The 24,278-nt window shown below is 31.2% G+C and overlaps 1 protein-coding gene across 4 annotated transcripts in view; it reads left to right on the plus strand.

The window, feature by feature from the left end:
- LOC118064799 (amyloid beta A4 precursor protein-binding family B member 1-interacting protein) overlaps nucleotides 1-24,278 on the plus strand; it is a 137,517-nt gene that overhangs the window by 72,300 nt on the left and 40,939 nt on the right. The window contains exon 1 of one of the 4 annotated variants that reach the window (XM_035079781.1): nucleotides 7,328-8,089. The exons of the other annotated variants lie outside the window; for them this stretch is intronic. Within the exon in view, the coding sequence (XP_034935672.1) occupies nucleotides 7,973-8,089 (117 nt within the window). The 5' untranslated portion in view covers nucleotides 7,328-7,972. Of the gene's footprint in view, nucleotides 1-7,327; nucleotides 8,090-24,278 lie in introns of those variants that run through there. 4 annotated transcript variants of the gene reach the window in all.

The following is a 24,278-nucleotide window of genomic DNA, read 5'->3' on the forward strand; positions in this document are numbered from 1 at the left end:
CAACTCTAAAACCAGAATGAGTATTCATCCCAATGCACTCATAACAGAGCTGTTTAATGAAGAGCAAATCATGAGAAGATTGAAGAAGTTCAAAACAACAGATCTCATCAGTCGTTTCAACACCTAGAGTACAGCCAATAGACTATTTCTATTAATTTTATTATGATTATAAGATTTTAGTTTTTTGTTTTCTTTCATTTAAAAACCAAAAAACAAGGAGTAACTCAATGGATGACCTAAAAATAGTGCAAAAACCATGCCAATTACTCAAGGTTACACGTTAACAGATTGTAATTTATTCTATTTATTAATAAAAAAAATGTATGGAAAATTCTAACATATTAAAATTTCCAAGATGTTAACTCTGACTTCCAATGTTTCAAAACAAATCTCACCAAAGCGATCAATTGTACATTGTCTTGAACGAATCCGAATATTCGATAGTTCATTTTTATACACTTTTAGTTGTATTGATTCTCATGGTTTCTTGATGACATTTAACATTGAGTACATGTCTACATGTTTACAGTTATCCATGTTAGCTTCTATTACTTGAACAGTTTATTAACTAATAAATTTATAAATAAATTTTTTTTATTAAAATTCAATATTGACAATTAATTTATTTAATTACAAGTACACGTGTTCTATTCAATTGATCGAAAGTTTGTCTTACCCATGAACTGTGTATCTAATTCTATTTTATGATTAGAAAGTATCCAACAAAAGTTAATAAAAGAATGAAAATGAAAAAGTAATGATGAATTTAATCGATAATTCATCAAATAAAAAAGTGATTGAGGAACGTGTCAATGACTTGGCACCTGCAACAAGTATCTCTTGATCGGAAATAAAAATTTATTTGACACAACTTGACATAGTCTTTGTAACAACATTTAAAAACATTTGTTTCATGATGTTTTCATTTGCATTGAAGGCACTTTTGGATGTATTTTAAAAGATAACCATTGTCTGATCATTGTCGTGAACAAAGTGAATTCCCTCCTCCTTCTTCTTTTCTTCATCTTTATTCTATTGACTGTGGTGTTCGTCCTCATACACATTTTATCTCGCTGTTGCCTGTTGTCTGATCCTTGTCTCCGACAAAGTGAATCGAGAACTCTTGCCCCCAGCGTGCAATTCGTTTTGTCGGTAGGCCGGTCGAGCGCCACAAGAGATACGACCGCAAAGGGGGCGATATAGAAAAGGACATCGTTCACATATATATACATATTCTGTGAACTGCGTGGGATCCTTGCGGGAGTACTTTTGCCATATCTAAGCCAACTGCCGCACTTATTTTCTTACTAACTGACTCGGTACCTTTGCCGTACGGAGATGCAAATCTTCGCTTAACCCTGGATGCTCCCCAGTGCATATTTACAGACTTCTAGGATGGAGTTTCGAGGTCGATGTGACTTGGCTTGACCTCATGGGTGAACTAACGCATTAGCTTGATGGCAAAGAAGACTATTTCCTTTTGCTACACAAATGTGCAAATTCGCAATCCCAGGAATTTCTAACGTTGAATAAATTTAAATTATTTTATCTAACCGATAAATTACCTTTAAAAAATATTTTATTTGACTATTTCAATAAATAAAATGATAAGAGTTGATAAAACATTGTAGTATATTTTATACTAATTGGGTAATTAAATTGTATAGTCGTGTAATTGTGATAAAAGTATTGTAGTATGTTATATATGTATATATTTTACACGATATTATATGAGATAAATAGCACAGAGGAGATGTGATATAGAAATAGAGAAAATTGCAAAGTAATGGACACATGTTATGTAGTGTGTAATGTAGTGTTGAAGCATAAAATAGGTCTCTTGTATTACGTCCACCTACATTTTAGTACAGAGACTTGAACTATGTAAACTCGTTACGACACGCAAATGTGCTCGTAGACAGGACCATAGACCATTTAAATTTAACGCTTAAATCCTCCTACAATGCTTTTCCACCCCTACTCCTCTAAAGTGATCTCTTTTCTCATCAACATTAAATTATATTATATCGCTCAGACTATGCACCAGAACATCCGACTTGAATATAAACACACCACGGTCTCTATAGAATTTAAAAACGCGACGAAATTTTGTTGTTTCTTCTTTTGAATTCTTTTGATGTCACTGAACGAATGTATTTATTTTATTTGTGGAAATATAAGCGACGAGTAAATTCTCTTTTTTCACAGAGAAATTCTCATTTACATTTTTTCCTTTCCGGGTATAGTTTACATTATGAAAAAACTTTATGGAAAGTATAAAGTTTTTTCCCTCTTATTGTACGTTTTTAACGAATATTTATTAGTTGAAAAATAATTATTTCAAAAAAAAAGATGAGAAAATAATTATGCCAGGATGACAATTGTAATAATAATGAGTTCAGAGTAAATATTGTTATAGTTATAACATCTTTTTGCTAAAACATGAATGATTATGAAAATAAAGTCATATTAATGTTATATCTATCTCCGGTGTATTCTCTTGTTGATTAATGGGTCTCATGAATAATGGCAAAATCTGAATTTATAAATTTTAGAAGAAAAGAGAAGTGAATCATTATATTTTCACGAATATTGCAATCAATTCTTCGTAAATGTTTTTTCTTTTAGTTTAAAACGTTTTTATACATTTTCTTTAATTCGAGTTCTGGTGTAAAATTGCATTCTAAATAAAGAGGTTATGTTAACATGTAATGTTGAAGTGTAAATTAAAACACATTTGTTTAATATTTTGATTTATTATATTCATAGAATCAACTAGATAGATGTTTGAAATCGCGAATATAACTTCTAATTACAATGAATATAAATTTTACTCAAAACAGACAAGGCTTCATTTTTTGCATGTTCAACAATCGTAAGTTAATGCAGTAAAGGTTGAGATTTGTTACTTAACCTACTTAGAAGCAGTAAATAGTATATTATGCATCACAAAGGTAAAATAAGACATTCCGCCCACGCCAACGTACAAGCAAATTTTGTCATGTTGTACAAGGTGGTTATCTATCATTGTACAAGCCTTAGAAGGTGAAAAATTTTTATTTTATATAGAAATGTTCCGAAAAGTCGTACTTTCTCACCTAGGGAGGGAAAGTAGGTAGATTTAAACAACATACATCTAGCTTAATTATCTTGTTGGGATACAAGTACAATGTTTCACTATGGATGTGCAAAATATTTGATGAATTTCAAGCAGAAAAAGAGACTTTTCTACACAGCGATAGCGAAAATAGTACATTACAAGTCTAGGGAGGAAAAATCCGTTGGAGTAAACTATGGATACGATTCGGTAGTACATGGTTTGAGATTATTTAGAGGAATCCTTACCTTTCTTAAACAGAAAAGTGAATTTTCCGCACGGTAAGAAAAAAAAACAAATGAATCTTTTAGAAACTAAATGAACTTAAAAAAATAAGTAACGATCATTACCTCACGTGTAAAAAACATATCTTTCATTAAGAACAAGCACATTTTTTCCTGATTATTTTGATATTTTATACCAAAGAAAGTCAATAAAATGAGCGTAAGAATAACAATGTAAAACGAGAATATAATTTGATTGGGACCGCTTTAGTTGAAAACTTAAAGTATTTAGATGATTGTATATAATCAAGAGGGCCATAACTTGATGATGAAATGAATTACGAGTCATTTTCTCGTCGGCATTTTAATATCACCTTTTGGAAGAAGAGGTTGATTTTGTATCCTAACGAATGGGTTATTATTGGTGTGGGATTGGTTAGTAGTGTGAAGAGATAACGATCGTGACCATCCGCTATAGTATGTACGTTATAAAGGAAAGGAGAAATGGTAGATGTATAGTGATGCAGTGGTTGCATGCATGTAGAGTTGGGGGCGTAAGAGCATTTGCATATTACTGAGTATCCCAGATTACGGCGTTGAGCTCTCTTAATTGGCAGGCAGGACGAAACGTGTTGGCCTCTGCTCTCCAAGCTCGATAACCCATAAACACGTGGCCAATACCTTGGTGTTGAGCATGGGAAGCCGTACATTGTGAATTTTGTAAGCAGAAACCCATATTATGCATGGAGCAAGTTCATAGGTGATTCACGGTTTAACCATGTCCTTTAATTTCCTTCGTTAAACTAATTCGAAAAAAGGCTAATTGGAAAAAAATGCATTATAGAAACAATAATACTGATTAATTATAAAAAGAGAAAAAAACAGAAATTCTTTGAATGTATAATTTCCAGGCATGTTGCGTGCAATTCTAGTCACACGATCACCGCAATCTTTCGTAACTGGCCGCTCACTTCCGGCCCGATAAACTCTATGAACTAGTTACCTACTCGTCCGACAAAACTCTTGGGTCTTAGATTGGGTATTATAGATTAGAATACATTTATCTGTTGTGTTATACTGTTTTTTTTACTTGCCATTGGTTGAAAACAAACACAAGACTTTGTCACTTTACTTTAATTAGTATCATAATTAATACTTGGAGATTGTTTTTTTGGAGACATTGATAACGTTATCTTGAAGTATGAGTTTATTGATTCTACTTTATTTTGTACGAATATTAATATGTAATATTTTTCTAATGTACATATTATTGAGTCTAGATACATTACGTAAGTTATGTTATCGTTTATTTTTTTCTTTGTAAAAATTTTGACAGAAATGTAGTGTAAATACTCCAAGTATTTAATATTTTTATTATGATTTAATTTATTCAATATTAATTTGCATAAATTTTCAATCTTGAAAACGGTATTAATAAATATTTGTTCAGAGTACGTTTTCCAAGATTAAATGAGATAAATAATGTCAATTAAATTTGAGATAATTAAAAAATAAATATTTTAACCATCTGACGAAGATGGTTTTATGACAAGCAAGAATACTTGCCCTTATATTACCAGAGGAAAAATCAATGTTAGTTTTTAAAAAAAAAAAAGAAAGCTTGACAGATCTAATTTTTATGTAAGATTTTATCGCCGAAAATATGACTAACTTTTTTATTTTATGAATATTTTATTTTCTACCCTAATTTTATTGATTAGAAAGTTTCTTTACTTTTTCTGATTCATAAAATTCATATTATTGTATACAAACTGTGATTTTTCATATTCAATAAACATTAAAACTATTAGTACACAATAAATTAAATATTCAAACAAAATATAAGAATAAAGTAGTCAATAAAACTTTTCTTTCACAAAAAGAAATTCTTTTTCTCTATTGTTACACTCAACAGGCTGAAAATTAATTTTCCATAAAATCAAAGCTGTATCCAATTCCTAACCTGATTTAGAATTCTATTACATAACCTGTACTTCTATTCATTGACTCCTACATAACAGTAACATCATCATAAAGCCGAGACTTTTGTCTTATGATTGATGTTCATACAAAAGACCTATCCATTGAATAAGTTGTTCACCCAACTAATAAGCATTAAAAGTCACTTAAAAATGTAATTTTATATTCGACTGTAACATGTATTTTGATCGTAAACATTTGAAGAAATATTGGTGTCTGATAAGGCATTTTTTTTGGACCGATCGAGGCGGGACATCGCCCTCTAGTCCAACAAAAGGGAAATCAATTAACTCACCCACGCGTATAAATCTTTAGAATTGTGTGTGAGCATTGACGGGACATAATATGTAACTGTGTGTAGGCTAGACTAGTGGCTCGTATACAGTCACATATAAACATCGGTCCTAACGAATATATACAAGCTGTAGCATATTCTGAGTGAGTTGGACGACGAAGCATAAGCCTCGTAGGTTGCCAAGGGCAACCAACACATGTACCATCTCTCTTCCTTTCTCTCTCTTCTCTCACTCGTACTCTACCATTAGTCTTTACTATGTCCCTTTCTCTTGTCCTTGCATCGTCGAATCCTACCCCTGAATCCTGTATTCTCTCATCCCGACCTTCCGTCAACCCCCGCCACCAGACCCAAGAGATTCAGGGATGTATCATCCAGTATTTCATTAGAGGCAGCCATCCGTGACCCGAAATATCGTCGGCACAGCGTTTGCCAACCCTTTCCTTGTAATTTTTTTTTACCACTCTTGACTCACTCACTTAATTTACTCATAACTCTCTTGGTTTGACTTATCAGAGAATATGTGTAACGCTCACCAAGATTTATCTTTGCTATTTGTAACGGACGACCCCTCAGCAATATTGAAGGTCATCATTTTTTTTTCAATGCTTTCATAATGATCACTATGTACTTGTCTGGCATTATACAATGACAGCGTTCATTCACTTTTGTATTTAGCGTACAGCAAATAATTTTTACGCATGGATGAATCATAATACACGATGTTTAATAAATTTTAAAAAAATATGAGGAAGGTATTAAAATCGCTTTAAACATTATTCAATGCACAATACTGATATCTATGAATTAATAAATCACTAAAATCTCTGAATGTTTCGTGTTTTTTTTTTTATTCGGTGATAGAATACAAAATAAAATAACAATTATTATTGCTCATTCTAGGGACTTCAAAGTAAACCACTGCGAGTTCTGCTTTGACAGCAGAATGATTGGAAAAAAAAGTTTCGATCAAAGATTGAATAAAAAAAATTTACTCCAAAAGAAAAAAAGAATATAAGCTATTATCATCATTATTAGAGCATGAAAATAAAATCATTATTTATTATTAATAATGTCAATAATATTAATAAATTGAAAAAAATATTAGAAATATTGTTATTACCAACGATGTCCAGTGATAAAGTTGTCCTATTAATTTATTACGAAAGTCAAACATAACACTTACACGGCATATTGTATATTTTGGTGACAATCATCTTGACTAGTTATTCCCGTCTAATTCATCAGGACAATCGATTAGTAGCCCTCGCCCTTAATATTACCCTTCAGCCCACAGTAGTACCAGACTGATTCCCCTCAATGTACAGGCGGGAAATCCCTATGTGTCGCATTCTCCCTAAAATCGAGTCTGGAAGGATCGTCCCTGAACCCGTGGTGACTGTCGACCACTTGGAGGGGACGGGGCCTAGGGAAGGGATAAAAGAGAGAAGTCTAATATTGAAGTGAGAGCCTAGTAGAAGCTGTAGCTTTGAAGAACGAAGACACAAGTAGGAAAAAAAAATGAGAGGCCAAAATTGAAGGAAGGAAGGAATACTGTTGCACGCCCCCGCTGTTTCCGTCTCCCTTCCCACCATTAATAGGGTACCATATTCAACAACGCTTCTCTTTCTCTTCGGTATTTTCGCGGTCTTTGTCACTCCTGCGTGACGCTATACACTCTCTCCACGCTCTGACTGCGTGTTGTACCAAGTGAGCAGGGCTACGTGAAGCAGCCGCTGCTTTCCGGCCTGCTACTCCGACCAGTACCTCGAGCCATCCTCCATACCACTACTTCCAGCATTCCCAGTTTGCTCGTAGTTGCAGCTGCACCGGCATTCACCCGCACGCGCGTTTCCATCACGTTCCCTCTCGTTTACACGCTACTATATATTCTACTCAATTCTCTGACGTTTATTTTCGATCAGTAGACTTGCAATATCACTTTTTTATCAACAGTTTTGTGCTCAAGTGCCACTGAATTAGTGCTTGTTCGATTCAATTGATCAATAAGTGTTACAGTGAGTGATCTCGTATTGAAAAATATTCATCTTAATTGATTGTTTAAAGACTTGAAGAGTGATTGATTAATTGGCTTTTGAATGAATTTAGTTGAATTGTGTTGTTACTAGTGGTGGGTGTATAAATAAATTATCTTGACATTTGGCAAATGTCAGGTTCCCGCGTGCCGGCATGTTACCTCGGCAATGACTGTGATTCCCACCGATCGTTGAAGTGTACCTTATAAGAGACGTAATGTAGATCGATAGTAGATTCTCTTTGACATGGTACTATAGTTGATGAAGTAGCTATTGGACATTTGGAAGATTTTTTTTTCTCTGAGTCTTGAGATTTATATTCAAATCAATTCTGAAGAAGATGGATTGGTTAGGGCGCCAGGATATTAAAGAGTCACCGGAAACTTCTAGCTCTCTGCCACCGGAAGAAAATGATGATTGTTACTTTGAAGAGGACGCATCTATCGACGAAGGCATGGTACGTGATATAATTATTAATCCACGTGCGAATCGTGAATGTCGGGTTTTGAAATAGACTCTTCCTGTTTGAATGCTTCTTTTTTTTATTCATGTTATAATACTCATATTAAGTCTAATTCCTGGGTTCATATGAGTTTATATTGTTTACATGAATGTGCATTTATTGTGTTGGGGTACATATTAGTAAATGCTGATATATTCTTGAAAAGAGGACGATAACGTTCCTTTGGTATTAGTCATCGTTATCATGACGTTTTCTTTTATCTTCGTGAAAATATATTAAAGGCTCAGTAAAAATATCTAAAAGTATTATCTTTCTCTTTTATCATTAACATTTCCTTCACTTTTACCACAGTCACGTGAATGAGTTGGATTTTGGAGTGACATTCAAATAGTTTGTTCTGAATAAGTGAATCAATTGTTGCTTTACTAAAGGCTATGCTTTCTTTTCTCTGGAAATCAATTATTCAATACTTATTGATTTTTCTTGGAAAATAATGGAAACAAAATTGTTATGAGGGTATTTATTCTGTCTTTCATAGAATAAGCATTAGAGAATTTTTTCTCATAACCTAAATAAATAAATTTATAGAAATTTATTTTATGATGAATTATAAAATTCAAAAACTTTATGACTATAAGAACTAATAATTATTTTGCAGAAAATACCTGTTGAAAATGAAGAACAAATTCAATGTATATTCTTTTGAGTGTATTTAGAATTTTAAATTTTCAGAAATATATTTTTACAGTAAATTCTCCAACAAATCCGAAAGACAATTTGAAACTCTCGAAGCTTTGAGAGTATTTACAATTTATGTATAAAAGTTTATGATTTTATGAAGGTTCTGGTAAACGAAGGTGCAATTGTTTGACAAGGATTAAATAAAGATAATCTGGGAAAATTTCGTCCTTCTGCAGGTCAGACCTTTTGAAGAATCTATTGTATTAGGAATTTCACCTGTATTTTAAATTAACAGTAAGCCATAAGAATTTAAATTTCAGTACAGGGATTACTGAAAGAAAAATTTACTTCATTGAATGAAATATTATTGAGTGAATATTTTCTTGTTTAAAATATATTTCATTGATTATTAACGAGATAGGAATGGTTACTGAATATTATAAAATTAAAAAACATTTTTAAATTAAAGATTCAATTTTCTTTTCAATATTATAATTTGTAGTACTGAAAATTGAATTGAACAAATAATTCTCTTGTTTCGAGCGAATTAATTAAAATTATTTACAAAAAATATTCTGCTAATATGGATAATTATTCTACTTCACAAAAAGAGAGTACATTATTTAATTCATTATTCAATTTATCCAACACTTATTTTTCAAACGAGAGTTCATTTAATTTTCCAAAAAAAACTATTGATTTCTGCAAGCTTCCTTATTTTTAATTAAAAACTGGATTCTAACGACATTCTTAACAAAAAGGAAAATCAGAGCATTTGTCCTTTAGAACCTCTTATACAGTTATGAAGACCCTTAACCGGTCGTTGATGTCGGACTCGTCTAGAGTTTCGACCTGTGGTTACATTCATTGTCGCGGTTTCGTTGAGAATGCGTATGAAGTATGTGTAGAGAGAGAAAGAGAGAGAGAGAGAGTGAGTGAATAACAGCTTCTTGAATTACCCGCTTGAACATAAATGCGCTTGCGTTGATGCTTTTCCGTGGTGATGGGTTTCACCTTTAGCCATGCAAAATTTTTATTTAGTTATCTTATTTATTCTCAATCATTACTTACTATAACGTATGCTATTACTCTTGAACAATTATGAGTCGCATGCTGGGTCTGACAATACACTTATAGCTTGTTGGAACATTCCAGAACTCATGTCCAGTTATGGTACTTAATCCCTACATGATGCATTGTCGTTGTAAGTTGTGTTTATATCTGAGCGTAACGCAATAAATACAAAGCATATGACATTAGCATATTCCTGTTGTGGATGAACACTCGTGGCCTCGTGAAAGTATTATTGAGTCTGGTATTATATCTCACGCGATAGACTATATATCAAAGAAGTCTCTATCTATAAACAGTCAAGACAAAGGCTTTGTTGAGATACGTCAATGCAAACGATAGGACTAAATGATAATAAGGGCACAAGTACGCAAGTTTGCTTTGGAAAACGTGACAACGCTGCAAACTCACTCGTATTCGAGTAGAGAATTAGTTGCCTCTGCTGAGTACGCTTGTCCTTCGCTCGTTGGATGATTCAACAGCGGCTGGACATGAGGATCAAACTAGAAATTTTTTTCAAATTTATGCTAAACAAGGGATTTATTTATCATTCAAATTTACTCTAGTTTTTTTCTTATGACAAGAAATGCATTCCTCAGCCATGAAAGTACATTTCTAACATATTTTATTCATCTGTTCTCTTTTTGATAGTTGGTTTGATGTTGGATGATAATACATCTGTTAATATTGAATATTTTGATAAAAAAAGTTGTATTCCAAAGCCATATTACCTAATCTAATAAGAATCAGCAGTACTCTATTGGAAACCATGCAAAATTTTCTGGATCACTAGGGAATTTTATTTATTTTAAGACTGTTGTACCATGATGATCAGGTTTCAAAACCCTAGTGAGAAGCAGGTTCATGCCTGGTCCAACATTAGATCAAGCTTGAAAATGTTTTCCCAATGTTGGACCAGTTATACCCTAATTTCATTTATATTCTCAGCCAATTTGATTTGATTATGATCAACATATCCTTTCAATTTTCTTTTATGTTTATTATTACTTATTATAAATATTTATACACCACTATTTAATCACGATTGAGTTTTTACATAATTTTGGCATAAATATTCTGCATGTGGTATCTTCATTCCAATTCTAAAATTGAATTGAAATTATATAAAATTCCTAGGACTCATTGTAAAAACTAGAAAATAATTTTTGTTGAAGAATAAAAATGTCTAGTACTATAATTACAGTTACTCTGATTTAATACTCAGAAAATATTATTCTATGTTAGTTCCAGTTATTTCTTCACTGAAAAATATTACTTTTCCTTTCTGCATGTAATTGAGCGTAATTATATTCTCTACAAATTACCAGTACGTTTGCACACAGAGAAATTAGTGGCATTAGTAATGAATAAAATTGTTCAATTAACATAAAATAATAATTCAAATAATTCATCCTAGTATATCCACTGATTAATTCTCATAATTTATCGATTTAGAAACAACTAAAAACATCATTCTTAATAATAAAACATAAAGATAATAATAATTATTTATTCATCAATAAATATATATATATTTTTGATCATTCAAGCTATTTTTTTTAATCTTTATTTAAAAATTACAGTTTCAAATACTGTTAATAACATTTCAAGTTCATCAAAACTCGTTAATTAACTCACTTCTTTCTCTTCTTTATTATGCTGAGTAAATCCATACCACACACGTGGGGAATACAAAAATACTTTGCATGCAATTGTAATTACATTTATTTCTCAATGTAATACATTATGGTCTTGTTAAGCTCAGTCGATAAAATTTTCAATAAAAATAATTATCACATTATCTCAGCACACACACACAACAGTTTCATAAATATATATATTCAGCCTTCTCGAAAATTATTGCCAATAATATACAATTATAATCACTGAAAATGCCTGGATAATTTCACTTGACCACTTTTTACTTTGAAGGAGAACTTATTTTCCTCCCAGTACTGATAAATGAGTTACGTCATTCCTGAAGATTACCTCAATCACTTAGCCATTCTTGTTCGCGAAATTTGGTGAGGGTTGCCAGAGATATAACGTCAATCAGGGTGAACATATCCGCGGGAAGCAATATAGGGTGAGACGATCACAGAGAGAGGGATTGGATGAGGATAAAAAAATGGGAAAGCAGTATGACTCACCATGCTCTTCCCTATAGGATTTACGCTGTTTTCCATTATGTATATGTACACACACACATGGGGATAATGCGCTTGTGTTTGTTATATACATCTAGTGAAACGACCCTCGCACATTTCTATGTGCAAATCTCCCAGGTTACCAGCAGCAGGGGTTGTTAAAATGGAATAGAATTATCATAATTCGTTTCGAATGCAACTTGCACGCTCCGGTTTTGCATTCAGGTGTCAGAGTCGATATTATGTAAAACTTTGGCACGACTCAACCTGACATCATTGGTTCGATAAATTAATGTAAAATAAATATATGACTATATTTGATATTATGTGATGATGTGTGGATTGAAGCTGATGAGATGAAGGTGTGAAGAAATTATATAAAATAAATGAACAAATTTATTGACCACATGTCATCGTAAAGATCATTAATTAAGTTTGAGAAACTGCTGTGTAGATAGTATAATTTATATTCTTTGAATGATGTAATATGGTCGTTATGTAAAGTTTGCAAACTCGTTGAGAAGGATCATCCGTATTTATTTAACTATGTGCTCAGCAGACCTGGATCAATTTTAAAGTTCATGTAAAAAGTTTTGATATTGCAAGGAGAATTTTTGCAAGTATTGAATTTTACTTATTTAAAAGATACATTTTTTCTGCACTAGAAATTGTAGAAATAATTACAGAAGCAATTATTTTGTAATGGTTGAGGGATCTATTTTAACAGTTATCATTGTGATTATATTTAATATTTGTGCATGAAGAGCTAATTACATCAAAAAAAATTAAATATGTACAATATTGTGAGTAAAAAACTTGAGATTTTTAAAGTAAATTTAAAAGTTTGAGATAAATAATTTCGCTGTTTTATGTTCATTTTTATTTTCTAAGAAAATTCAAGGAAAATAAAAGAATATATTTGTTCAGATTTTTTTAGCATCCATTTTAATATTCTATTGTTAAACTAAAAATATCTGTGTTTTAAAAACAGATTTAAATATTTTAGATATTTAAATATTAAATATGAATTGTTAAAGTACATTAAATAACATTAAATATTTAATTTGGTTAAATTTATTTTTAAAATATTTTTAATGCACATAAAAATAGTTATTATTGTCACTGAAACATCGTAAAGTGAAGTAATATATTTAATAGATTAACTAATTGGATTGGTATAAAAAATAATTAATTCAAATCATATGTTTCCCCAAATTAAAATTATAATATTAATAAAAGTTTTTAAATGTATTAAAACATTTATATGTATTAGGATAAAAACACATTATTGAAGAAACATGAAAACTACATTATAAAATAGTTTATTTTAATATATCATTTACAATATATATTAAAAGAAATATTTAGTATATTTATTGAGGTTATATAAGAAATTTTCATCTCAACTTTAATATATCATTCATAAGAATAATTTAAATTATGATTACAAACCTAAACAAGATCACAATTCAACATAAAATATTCATTTTTCTTCATCTCTGAAGAATTTTTTAAGTCTAATAGTTTTTTAGAAATTATCCTTCCCCTCGTACCAAATGTAGAAGCATCGAAATGAGCTGTGGGATTTTTAATATTCTCTTCAGTTTTTGCAATCATGTAAATTGAAGCTCAGATCCATATTACTGAAGAAAGTCATGAAGATAAATTGTGTCATCTTGGGGGATGTGGTGGATGAATCAGTTTCATTGCTTTCACAATATTTCTATATCTATATATATATATATATATATATATATATATATATATATATATATATATATATATATATATATAAATTCGTTCTTTCTTTATCTATGCTGACGGTGACACCGAACATCATCATCCATCTTAATCCAGGGGGAAAATATAAGGCATCTGGAAAAGTGTGCTCACACCCACCATTCAACGATGCATTAGATGTTGAAATGAGATTACCGTAGACCTCAGTATTGTACAGACAAGCCAGTAAGGAAGCACATACGGATTTATATCTTCCGTGAATGTTTCGAGGGTGATCGAAGTACTTGGGGGATAGGAAGCTTTCCTTCAAAAGACTATGCCCCTGGGTCATGATCAATACCAAGTGTGGTTATCGAATCTATGATCATTTCTCTGTTGTTATACACCAAGTGAAATGAGATGAGAGCTTCTATTGTCTGAAGTCTTGGACATTGAAATGGGCTTTTATCATGAGAAACCGATTGACATTTCCCTCTGCTCGAGCATTGACCCAGAAAACTAGACTGGCAGGAAAGTTTACGACAGTTGTATTAAACATTTTTCTAATTTTAGTCAAATGTATCATCATCATAAAAAATATTATAATTCCATGCTGGTAACATTTTTATTATCAAAGGTCCCATAAATTTTTTCAACACAATTTGGAAGTTTAATAATTAAAACTCAAGCTACCATTAAAGTTGATTGAATTTAATAATTAAATGATTACTACGAATTTTAAAATTAGAACTGGGAACATTTGTATTAATTATTTTACATTTTACTACTTAAAAAAATAACCTACTTTTTATGAAGAGAAATTTAAATTATATCAAAGATACCAACTTTATTTTGTTATCAACATATATGACTGACAACTTACAGCTAACAGTAATTAAATAAACTTTATTCAAATGATAACAATAATTTTTATCGAAAATATAAGTAAATAAAAAATGATTCTAACATTATTTTACCATAATCTCTAGATAAAAATACCATTTAAATCAGAATGATAGTTCTAAAAAGACCTTTTAGTTTAGCACTTCCTAGTAGATTGCTTCAGCATCATGCAAAAAAATCTTAAAGTTCGTCTCAGCGTGGGTGAATGGTTATTATTGCTTGGCGCCAGCCTGGTGAGACTTGACTATCGTAACCAAGTGGATTTCAACGCTAGTAAGCACACGGGTGTACACTCGTGCGAAAAAATATTGAGCTTCATTCCCAGGAACGCAATCGCCCTGCGGGGAAGTCACGCGTTCCTTAGTTAAATCGAATCGTGCCGTCGAAAATTTTATGAGCGGTCAGCTCAACTCGTTTCACACCACCCTTTTGATACTTTATTAAAATGACCAGCCCAACAGATTCTTTCAGCTCGAGATGAAACAGATTTTGCTTTACTAAACTCTCTTTGTTTCTAAATCATTATATAATATATAACTGAGCATGATATGCTCTAAATTAGTCTCTAAAGTTTCTAATTTATTATTTTCTCTTCAAGTTTCATGCTAGTAATTAAAAAAAAAAAAATAAATGTTAAAATTAAAAACTAGGCTATGAAAAATGGGTGTTTTGATGTCAATGATCGTTCTTTGGGACCCTTCATTCTTTTTATGACAGAAAAAAAAATTTTAGTGAGAATGCGTCATCTTGTAGTCGGTCAGTAACACTACTTTTGAGACGAATATTTATCAGAAGAATTCAGAGTGCAGTGCCCGAGGCATAGGATCAAGATATTTTTAGCTCTCCTGTATCATGTTCACCTCAGAGCATTTTCGTTCCTGCTCTTTCCTCCATTACTAAGTATTTTATTTTCTCCTTTCCCACTGCGCCACTACGGAGGTTGCATTTCAATGAACTTTCCTTCTTGTCGAAAAAACAATGTCTCAACAAATACAGCAAAAAATGACTTTTATCACTGCCAGGGTTTCTAAGAGATTTAAATTCACTGTTACAATAATATTATGTTCATTTTATAACATAAAATAATCTCACGACAATCTTTTTATTTTATTGTAAAATAATTTTATGTCTCCATCTATGAGCCATGTTAATGAACTTTTAGTTGGTTTAAATCATTTCTTGAGCTATTATTTCATCATTATTTTACAATATTAAAACATTACAGTGTCATATATCACTGAAATAAGGAGAAAGATAGGACCACACTAGCGTGAAAACTTGGAAGCGAAGGTACATGGCCAATTAAACGCATGCGATCTCCATCATCGTTGACCAGTGTACATTGGGTGGTTGTTCTTCTCTTTCCATTCGGTTGAAACTCGAGTTCGAAAAATTTGGAGATTTATTACCTGCTGGACTAACGAGCTATTCTTCATTGCTCCAAAAAGAGGTAGTAGACAACAGCTGATATTTATCAGTTGGAAAGTTTGAAATAAAAGTAAAAATGAAATAGCAGACTCTCATTGACATTCTTTTTAATTAAACAACCAAGCCGCATTTATAGTGTCACACACCTCTTGATCTGACGCAGCGGAAAGATCTTGAAGTACAGCGGTTGTAATCTGCTTGTTGAGTCAAGATGTCGATGGTACTTCTCAGCACACACGTGTTTCCTAATGGATCTGTAGATGGACGTAAAGTACTTATCCATTCTCAAGTCTTTTCTCTTTTATGCTTCTGTCTCACTCCAACATTTCCTCCTGATGTTGAATTATCCGATGACCTAGCACTCATCTTCCTGCAGACTTTGAAGCACCCGGAATGCTATGACGTTATTGCAGCATATATAAATGCTGTGTATTGCTGGGTTGAATGTTAAAGAAAAAAAGATGCGACAAAAACGGCTGCATCCACAAGGATACGATAACAGACACAGTGACAGGATAACTGAGCACGCAACATCGCAGTATCTTTTTATATTTCATTTTTACTTTTTCTTTCACTAGTTTCTTTTTTGTTCTATGCATATACTGCTTCTCAATTTATTCATGTGGCTTTGTCCTCGTACGCCCATCTTCTTTGTTCAAATGCCAAAAGACTCTCAAGTCTTTTTAGACGAAAAAATAGAGGTCGCCTTTGCTTCTAGGAATTAATCATGACATGTATAGGGAAGACAAAAAGGATCCCAATCCTGGCACCCGCATTTATTTCCAATCCTTTCACTTTCATTTATAATCATTCGCTAATTTTTTTCTCTAGCTTTGAAACATTTATGCTTGACTATATCGCTTGATCTTTCATCATTTCACTTTCTTCTTTGTCTCCCAAATCCCCCTTTGGTGAATGATCCATCATTGCTACCACATTTAAAGCTTTCTTTGGCTTTACTACATCAGACACTTTTGTGAACTTTGCTTCAAGGCATACTGCGACCCCTCAGCTATGTCTTCCGAGGGATTTTAAATACAATTTCGATCCCCTCAAGACGTGAATTAATCGAGCAATAACTTGCTAACGACTATCAGCACATGAATTTCATCACTATTCTGATGAATCATCGTCGGTAGTTTTCGGCAAGAGTCTAGAAATTTAATTATTTTCTAGAATTTTTAGTAATTATTTTTTATGAAGGTTTCAAGGCATTAAAATATCAAAAAATAATTTGAAATGGTTTTATTATTTAGAGGAAATTAAAATTTTAACTGGCTAGAAGTGAATGTAGAAATAGGCGTGAAATTTAGCGAGATTCTAGTTGTACCGAACAAATATTTTTACATCCGTGTCGGAAACATTGGCCGACCCTTCGAAGTGGCTTATTTATGTTCCAAAGCGCAGAGGGGAAAGGTAAGGTGTCCTCCGGCTATATACATGCATGTCTTTCGTGTTTCTTTCGCCTCGTTCGCACAACTCTCAAACGATTCTCATCCTTATCCCCTAATTGGAACAAGACCAAATTCTCGCTTTCCCTTCTATGATTATTTATTGTGAAAAAATGTAATTTTCATCTATTTATCACCCTCATTTTGAGGTTATCTAATGAAAAGTTTGTTCAATTATTGATCACACAACCTTTCTTTACCTCTTATTCTCTCATCGTATATACTTTTGAGTGTTGAAGCTGATATGCGTGGCATGTAACCATGCCTCCTCACGTGTAACCAACAATTTGATCCTGAGCATAATGCCTTCTAAAGACCATCATTACTCGTTGTAACCATGCTGTCACGCGTTATTAAACCTAACTCTCACCACATCGGTTCATTTTACTGAAGAAAGAAGAAGAAAGAACAGGGCGAATAATAATAAAAAAGAATATCAAAAATAAACTAGAGGGATCTAATCGAAAGACGTGAGCTTTGCAGAAGACATAATTCACAGATGGCACCCAGCTGCTGAACCGGAATCGCACCAAGATATCTAACTATGACTTTGGCCACTTCCGTTTTATAATGGCGCCTTTCTATTTGTCATGTTTACATTTTATTCTTTTGTCCTCTTATTTTTTAGTAGTTATATATGAATCAGCACAGCTGTCAAGAGTTACGTTATGATCCATGATAGGACCAAAATATCTTTTGAATTATCAAATATCTTTTTCTTATTTCTGTCTGTTTACGCAGCTTTTCAATGATATTTAAACTTTTTTTTTTCAAATATCAATCGTTTTTTCTTTTTCGTTTTATAAATTTAATGTCTCTATTGTTGTTTGTTTGAATCTTCAAAAATACCAACTAAACATACATAAATATTTTTTAGAAAAAGTTTGTCCATCTTTTGAAATCAATGACAAGGGAGTGAAGTTAGCTGTTTTAATTTGATTGGCTTTGTTTAGCACCATACTGTATTATTTTGATATACTATGGTCCCATTACTATATGGAACAGAAACTAATAAAAATTATTCAGTCCTATTGAAATTCAAAAACAGTGTTATTTGATGACAATAAAATAAATTTAAGTTGATTGTTTATTCGTGGAATATTTAACATCATGTTAGTTTTAATTTGTAAATTAAAACAGTCAAAAAGAAGTGATTATTGCCATCCAAAAATGTGCAGAATTAATGTAGCATTGAAAAGCTTGGTTTGAGAAAAGGTTAGTAAAAGATAAAGGATAATGAAAATATGAATTGTCATTAATTGAATAGAGTCAATTACTTAAAATAATTAGTATTGTTAAAAAATACTAATAATAAAAGATCTATAAACATAAGCCAAATTTCAGTTGTTTCAAATAACAGGAACTGGCTCGAAAGATCCCATGCCGACAACCCAGTAAGCTAAATAAAAATAAAAAAAAAGAAATTCATTAAAATAAATACAAAGGAGAATATTATCAGTGAAATTAACAGCGGAGTTATTTTTTATAATTAGAATGACCATTAAAAAATATCCTGATGCAATTTTTTATCTTTTAATTTATCACCGTGTCTTCTGAAAAAGTATTTTTAGCTCCATCCACTTTTTGTGAGTACACTTGGTGTTATTATCTTCTTTTTATCACTTCCGTTGGGCTCTCTAAACATAATTTGAATTTAAAATTCGACCGTTGGACAGTCAACAATGCTGCAACATGCAGATAATCATGTCCATGTCCTGCAAGCCTGGAAGGCAATATTTACTTCCGGAAATTTGCTAAATTTCTATGCATGAAAATGTTGACACATGCCTATACATAAAACATTGGAAATTATTTACACGCAACACCCTCACGCGATTGCCAGCAAACATGCAACCCCCATGAACAAATCTTCTATGGTTAACGGTCGGTATTGAAGGTAACCATATCGATGTGATAATTGCAATCCTTACCGCGTGATAAAAACTCTGCTCCAATTTAAAAAAAAAAACGTAATATTTAAAAATAATCCAAAAAATTTTTTTTAATTGAATGAATATAATATAAGAATAAGATTTTATAGTCTATGCTAGAAGCTTTAATTGAAAATTTCGATAAAATAGCCAGAATATTCCCCAGACGAGAGTAAGGGTTGATTGATCGACGATATTGCTCGGGGCATACTGGAAAAAATGGTTTCCCCTTCGGCAATTTTTTAGATACCTCTACAACTTGAATAAATGCTTTCTTTTTGTTTTTACTGTTATTCATTTTCTACTTGTATTCGCGGAATGTTAGTAGATAAATTTCTACGTAAAATTTTTTATCAAAATCATATCAATACTCATACTAGGAAGCACATTTTTATATAAAAATTTATCATAGTGATAGACTATTTTTATTGTAATTTATCAAGTTTTTTTTCAACTTTGTTTTTCTCTGAGGTAATACGAGCGTGATAATTTTTTCCCTAGGATTTTTTTTAGAATAAAAGAAAATTTTGCTTCGCAGGAAACGAATCGATTTATTGTTCAAAATTTGAGTTTTTTGCAATATAAGTCTGCTGTTTTCTGCATTTAAATCAACGATAATTAATTACTAAGGATTTTTTTTAATTAATTTGCAAATCACTTTATCCTATTTTGTTGATTATGATAAAAAATTATGATGAAAAAATAATGATAATTTTATTTAAAATTGTCTAATAGAAGACATCAAGCATCTTTTTTTAATTTTTGATGGTTATTTGAAATAATTAAAAGCTAATTAATAAATCTAAACATATTCATAGTTTATGTTTGATTAAAAAAGTACCTTACATTAAAAGAAATCATTCTTTTCAATTTACTTCATAAACAAATTTTGTTTGAATAAAATACAAAAAAGTAGCTTCCTTCAGTCAAATAAAAATAGAAGTTTTCAATAGACTCCATTCTATTATTCTGCTCCAAATGTAAAACCAACATGACAAAGTACTGCAGCTGCTGATTGATTGTATTTTTGACATTTTTATTGGCAGATAAGGAACGTCAATAACTTCCTTTTCATCATTTAAATAAAAATACTCTGAAAACTCTCAAAGTTCAGACAAGAGCATGCAGGCATGAAAGTGGTTTTCTATAGAATTTTCTACTGAGACACGGTAGTTGTGTTGTTCCAAGGTTCCTGGATGTCGCTTCCGTACAAACAAAACTGGAAATTTTGACAATGGCAGCCAAATAGAACATCCGGACATGAGTGAACTACTCGTGAATGTATATATGTATAACTAAGGAAGGAAGAGTATGACACTGGCAGTCGGAAGGGTTGAAGCAAGGGGGATGTTTCTTGTGTTACGTTAAATGTTCGATGCATGAACTTGTGGGCGTGGATGCAAAGTAAAAAAAAGCATTAAAGATAAAATGAGAAAAAAAGGGGAATAATAATAGACAAGCAAGAGAAAAGATAAGTAGAATGTCACGTGTATAATGCCTATAAGTTATACAAATAGCTTCCCTTGGTCTTTCAGACATGTCAACTTGTGGGTTTTGAAGAAAAAGGTATTATAATATATGGAAAAAAGTTATAAATGACAAAATGTACGCATGTACTGTTGGATTATAGGATAATTTCTAATATTTGTGCAGTACTGAGGAAATTTATCTTTAGTTAATAATCCATTATACTTATGCAGAATAAAATTATTCTTCGATTTAAATATTCTAGTGCTAGATGGAAAAATATTTACTCAAGACTATACAAAAGTTGATCAAGTTTTCTTTTCATGGGTGCAGTACATCCAATATAGAAAAGTTGACACATTATTGTTTGTACTGGGAAAGAAAATGAATTGTAAAAATGAAGAAAATTGGTATGTGTTCAAGCTTGAGATATATTTCCACAAAAAATTGTTATTAACTTTTTTGTTAATCTTTTTTTGCATGATTTTTTGTCAAACTAGAATTATAACAATAGCTCTCATCGAATAAAAAATACAAGCCTCAACAAAATAAATGCAAGTGTAACTTCAAAGGTCTACATGATCAACTTCCTAGCAATATTTAGTTATTATAAAAAATAATTTATTGTTATTCACAACATTTTATTGTAATTAATTATATTTAATTATTTATTATAGCCCATCAATATTTATAAATTAATATTAACATTCGAAAAATCATTAAGATTGTTCAGGTTTTAAAACATTCATTCAAAAACTGTTGAACAGATTCATGACAAGCTTTAATCAATAACTTTACAATCCTTCTTGTTAATGGAACTTGAATTATATTATAAGTTTTAAAACATAACAATAATTTATTCCATTAATTAAACAAAAAAATGCTTGAACTAAATCACACTAAAATCTAATGTTACCATGTCATTGTCAGTGCACATGAACTGGTACCTTGGTGAATACAATATCAGTTTTTTTCATCAGTTATCATCCATGCATACATATGCATATAGAGAGATAGAGAGAGAAAAAATAAAAAATATTCTTCTAGAATTGCAAAGCTGATTCATAAAAGCAAATTATTATTTAGAACAGAAATGTTTGCTTTATTTTATTTTGTCAAAAGAGAATTACTCCAAAATAATGACAAATGATTATCAAGATCTCACCAAAGCATCTTTAATCAAGAAAGCTAATGAATAAGAAATCTTTTATTTATTTCATATAAAAACAAAACAAATAGTTATTTAGTTTTTTTGTTGAAACAACTACTTCAAACTTTGATATTTCTTTTTCTTCAGTAATATTTGTTCCTGATAATATATCATGGATCCAACCCAGTTGTTTCTATCAGACTAAATAATATGGGAAATAATCTTCTCGTTGAATCCATTACACTTTTATGGAGTCAAGACAAATAACACAGAAAAAAGTAATAACAAGAAAAACTTGTATTGTTTAGGTGATTTTTCTATTCATAATATTTGTTTTGCTTTATTCATCAGGAAAGTAACGATAATAGACTATCTGTTGTATGAAAAAAAGAGATCTCACAATACTAGAAAAATAAATCTCTGACGGAAATGAGAAGCTGTGCAGTGGAGATTCGTGCAGTAAAGCGTGATGTTATTTTTGTTGGGATATAAAAAGGATAGGGCAGAATTTTAGGGTTCTTATTAGAAGTGTGTGAAGTAGGGTCTAGTCATCGATTCTTAGTATATCGCTGTACACACCCTCGCACCAATTTTCCAAGAGGGTAGAATCATGAAAGTAGTGTAGCTCTTCAAAGTCTGTTTTCCCATCCTTGATTTTTATGACACCAAACATACACACGCCCCAATTTCAACAGATTTAAGATCCTTTAACACTTTATAGAAGGTGGGTTGTAGGTTTCAAGCACCCTAACAATTCATTTTAACACTTGGAACTTTTATAGTTAGAGCTATTATTCATTTCAAATGAAGTCAGGGAATTCAAGTGTTTAAATTAACATCATTGAATTTACAATTTTATAATTTATAAGAATTAAGTGATTTTCTTAATTCACTTTTGAGCACCCAATTAATTATACATACACTTTAGTTTGATTATTTTTTTTTTCTACCTTCCAACAAGTTAATAAGCTTTTATGATGGCTCCATAATAAAGTACTTGAGCTTAAAAAATGACACTGCTGGAGAAGAAAAGAAAACTTAGTCCATTGTAAGTGGATACTTTTAAATTTGAAACAATTTGTTGGGATTTCTGTGGAAAAAAAATCAGCAGTAGATCTGCAGGAGAGCTTGGTCATCCTTGGAGTGAAAAGAGAGTTGAAGGAATAAAATGCAAGATGTACCACAACTTTCCCATGTTTCTAAAGATAAGTTTCGATCTCTACTGTCAGCAATTTTTGGCAGTTACTCCCGGGGGGTAGCACACCAACAGTGAACCTTTGCCGATGCCGATTTGAATGGCTGGCAAGATGAACGTGTTATGTAGTAAAAGTAAAAGAGACGACAAGAAATCAAGTGCCACCCGTGTGTTCGTTAAAGAGTCTTTGTAAAGTTGCCGATTTTGACCACCTTCGATGACTCATTTTCTTTTTCTATTTCTCCTTCTCAGCTTCTTTCACTTGAACGAATTACACCTTTTTTACTTTTATTTTCTTCGCTTTCACGCTCCGACACCCGAGAAATATTTTCACGTCGAACGAATTCGTTTAGGTGATTTTATTCCTCGTTTTATGGCTGCCAAAATCTGATTAGAAACATGATCATTTAGACTTCCATTGAATCTCTGAATGTTTTTAAAATTTGTAAATTAAGTTATGATTATTTACAAATATTATTTAAGATTAAAATAAATAAAAAAAACTAGTGAATAATGACGAAAGACAAAAACTTTACAATTAACAATTTATAAATAATATAAATTATTAGAAAGTTTAAGAGTTTCTTATGTATAGATTGTAAATACATAATTATTGGCATGAATAAGGAAACGTTTTGCATATAGAGAATATATTAATAATCATGGCGGATTTGTGCCACTTCGAATTATCAATTTTGAAAACAAACTATGTTAATCCATTATGTCATAAATAAAAGTCAATTTTACATAATCCAAGATGGCATAATTCTTTCAGGATCATATTTTCGTAATATTACTAATTAATAAAGATTATATTTCAACTTTTAAATTCCATAAAGACATGAATATATGCGCGCTAATAAATACTTCCCGTATAAAATAATTGTCTTTATAATAATTTTCGATAAATAATTTAAAATAATATATAATAAATATAATAATTTGATATAAATAATTTATCGTATAACCTCCAATTCTACTCTTTCTGTGTTCGACTTTATCATCCAATGTAGTTAAATTTCCACAGAAAAGCTGTTTTC

The sequence above is a fragment of the Chelonus insularis genome, unplaced genomic scaffold, assembly GCF_013357705.1.
Source record: "Chelonus insularis isolate UGA/USDA-ARS -01 unplaced genomic scaffold, ASM1335770v1 contig_109_pilon, whole genome shotgun sequence".
NCBI classification, from domain to species: Eukaryota; Metazoa; Arthropoda; class Insecta; order Hymenoptera; family Braconidae; genus Chelonus; species Chelonus insularis.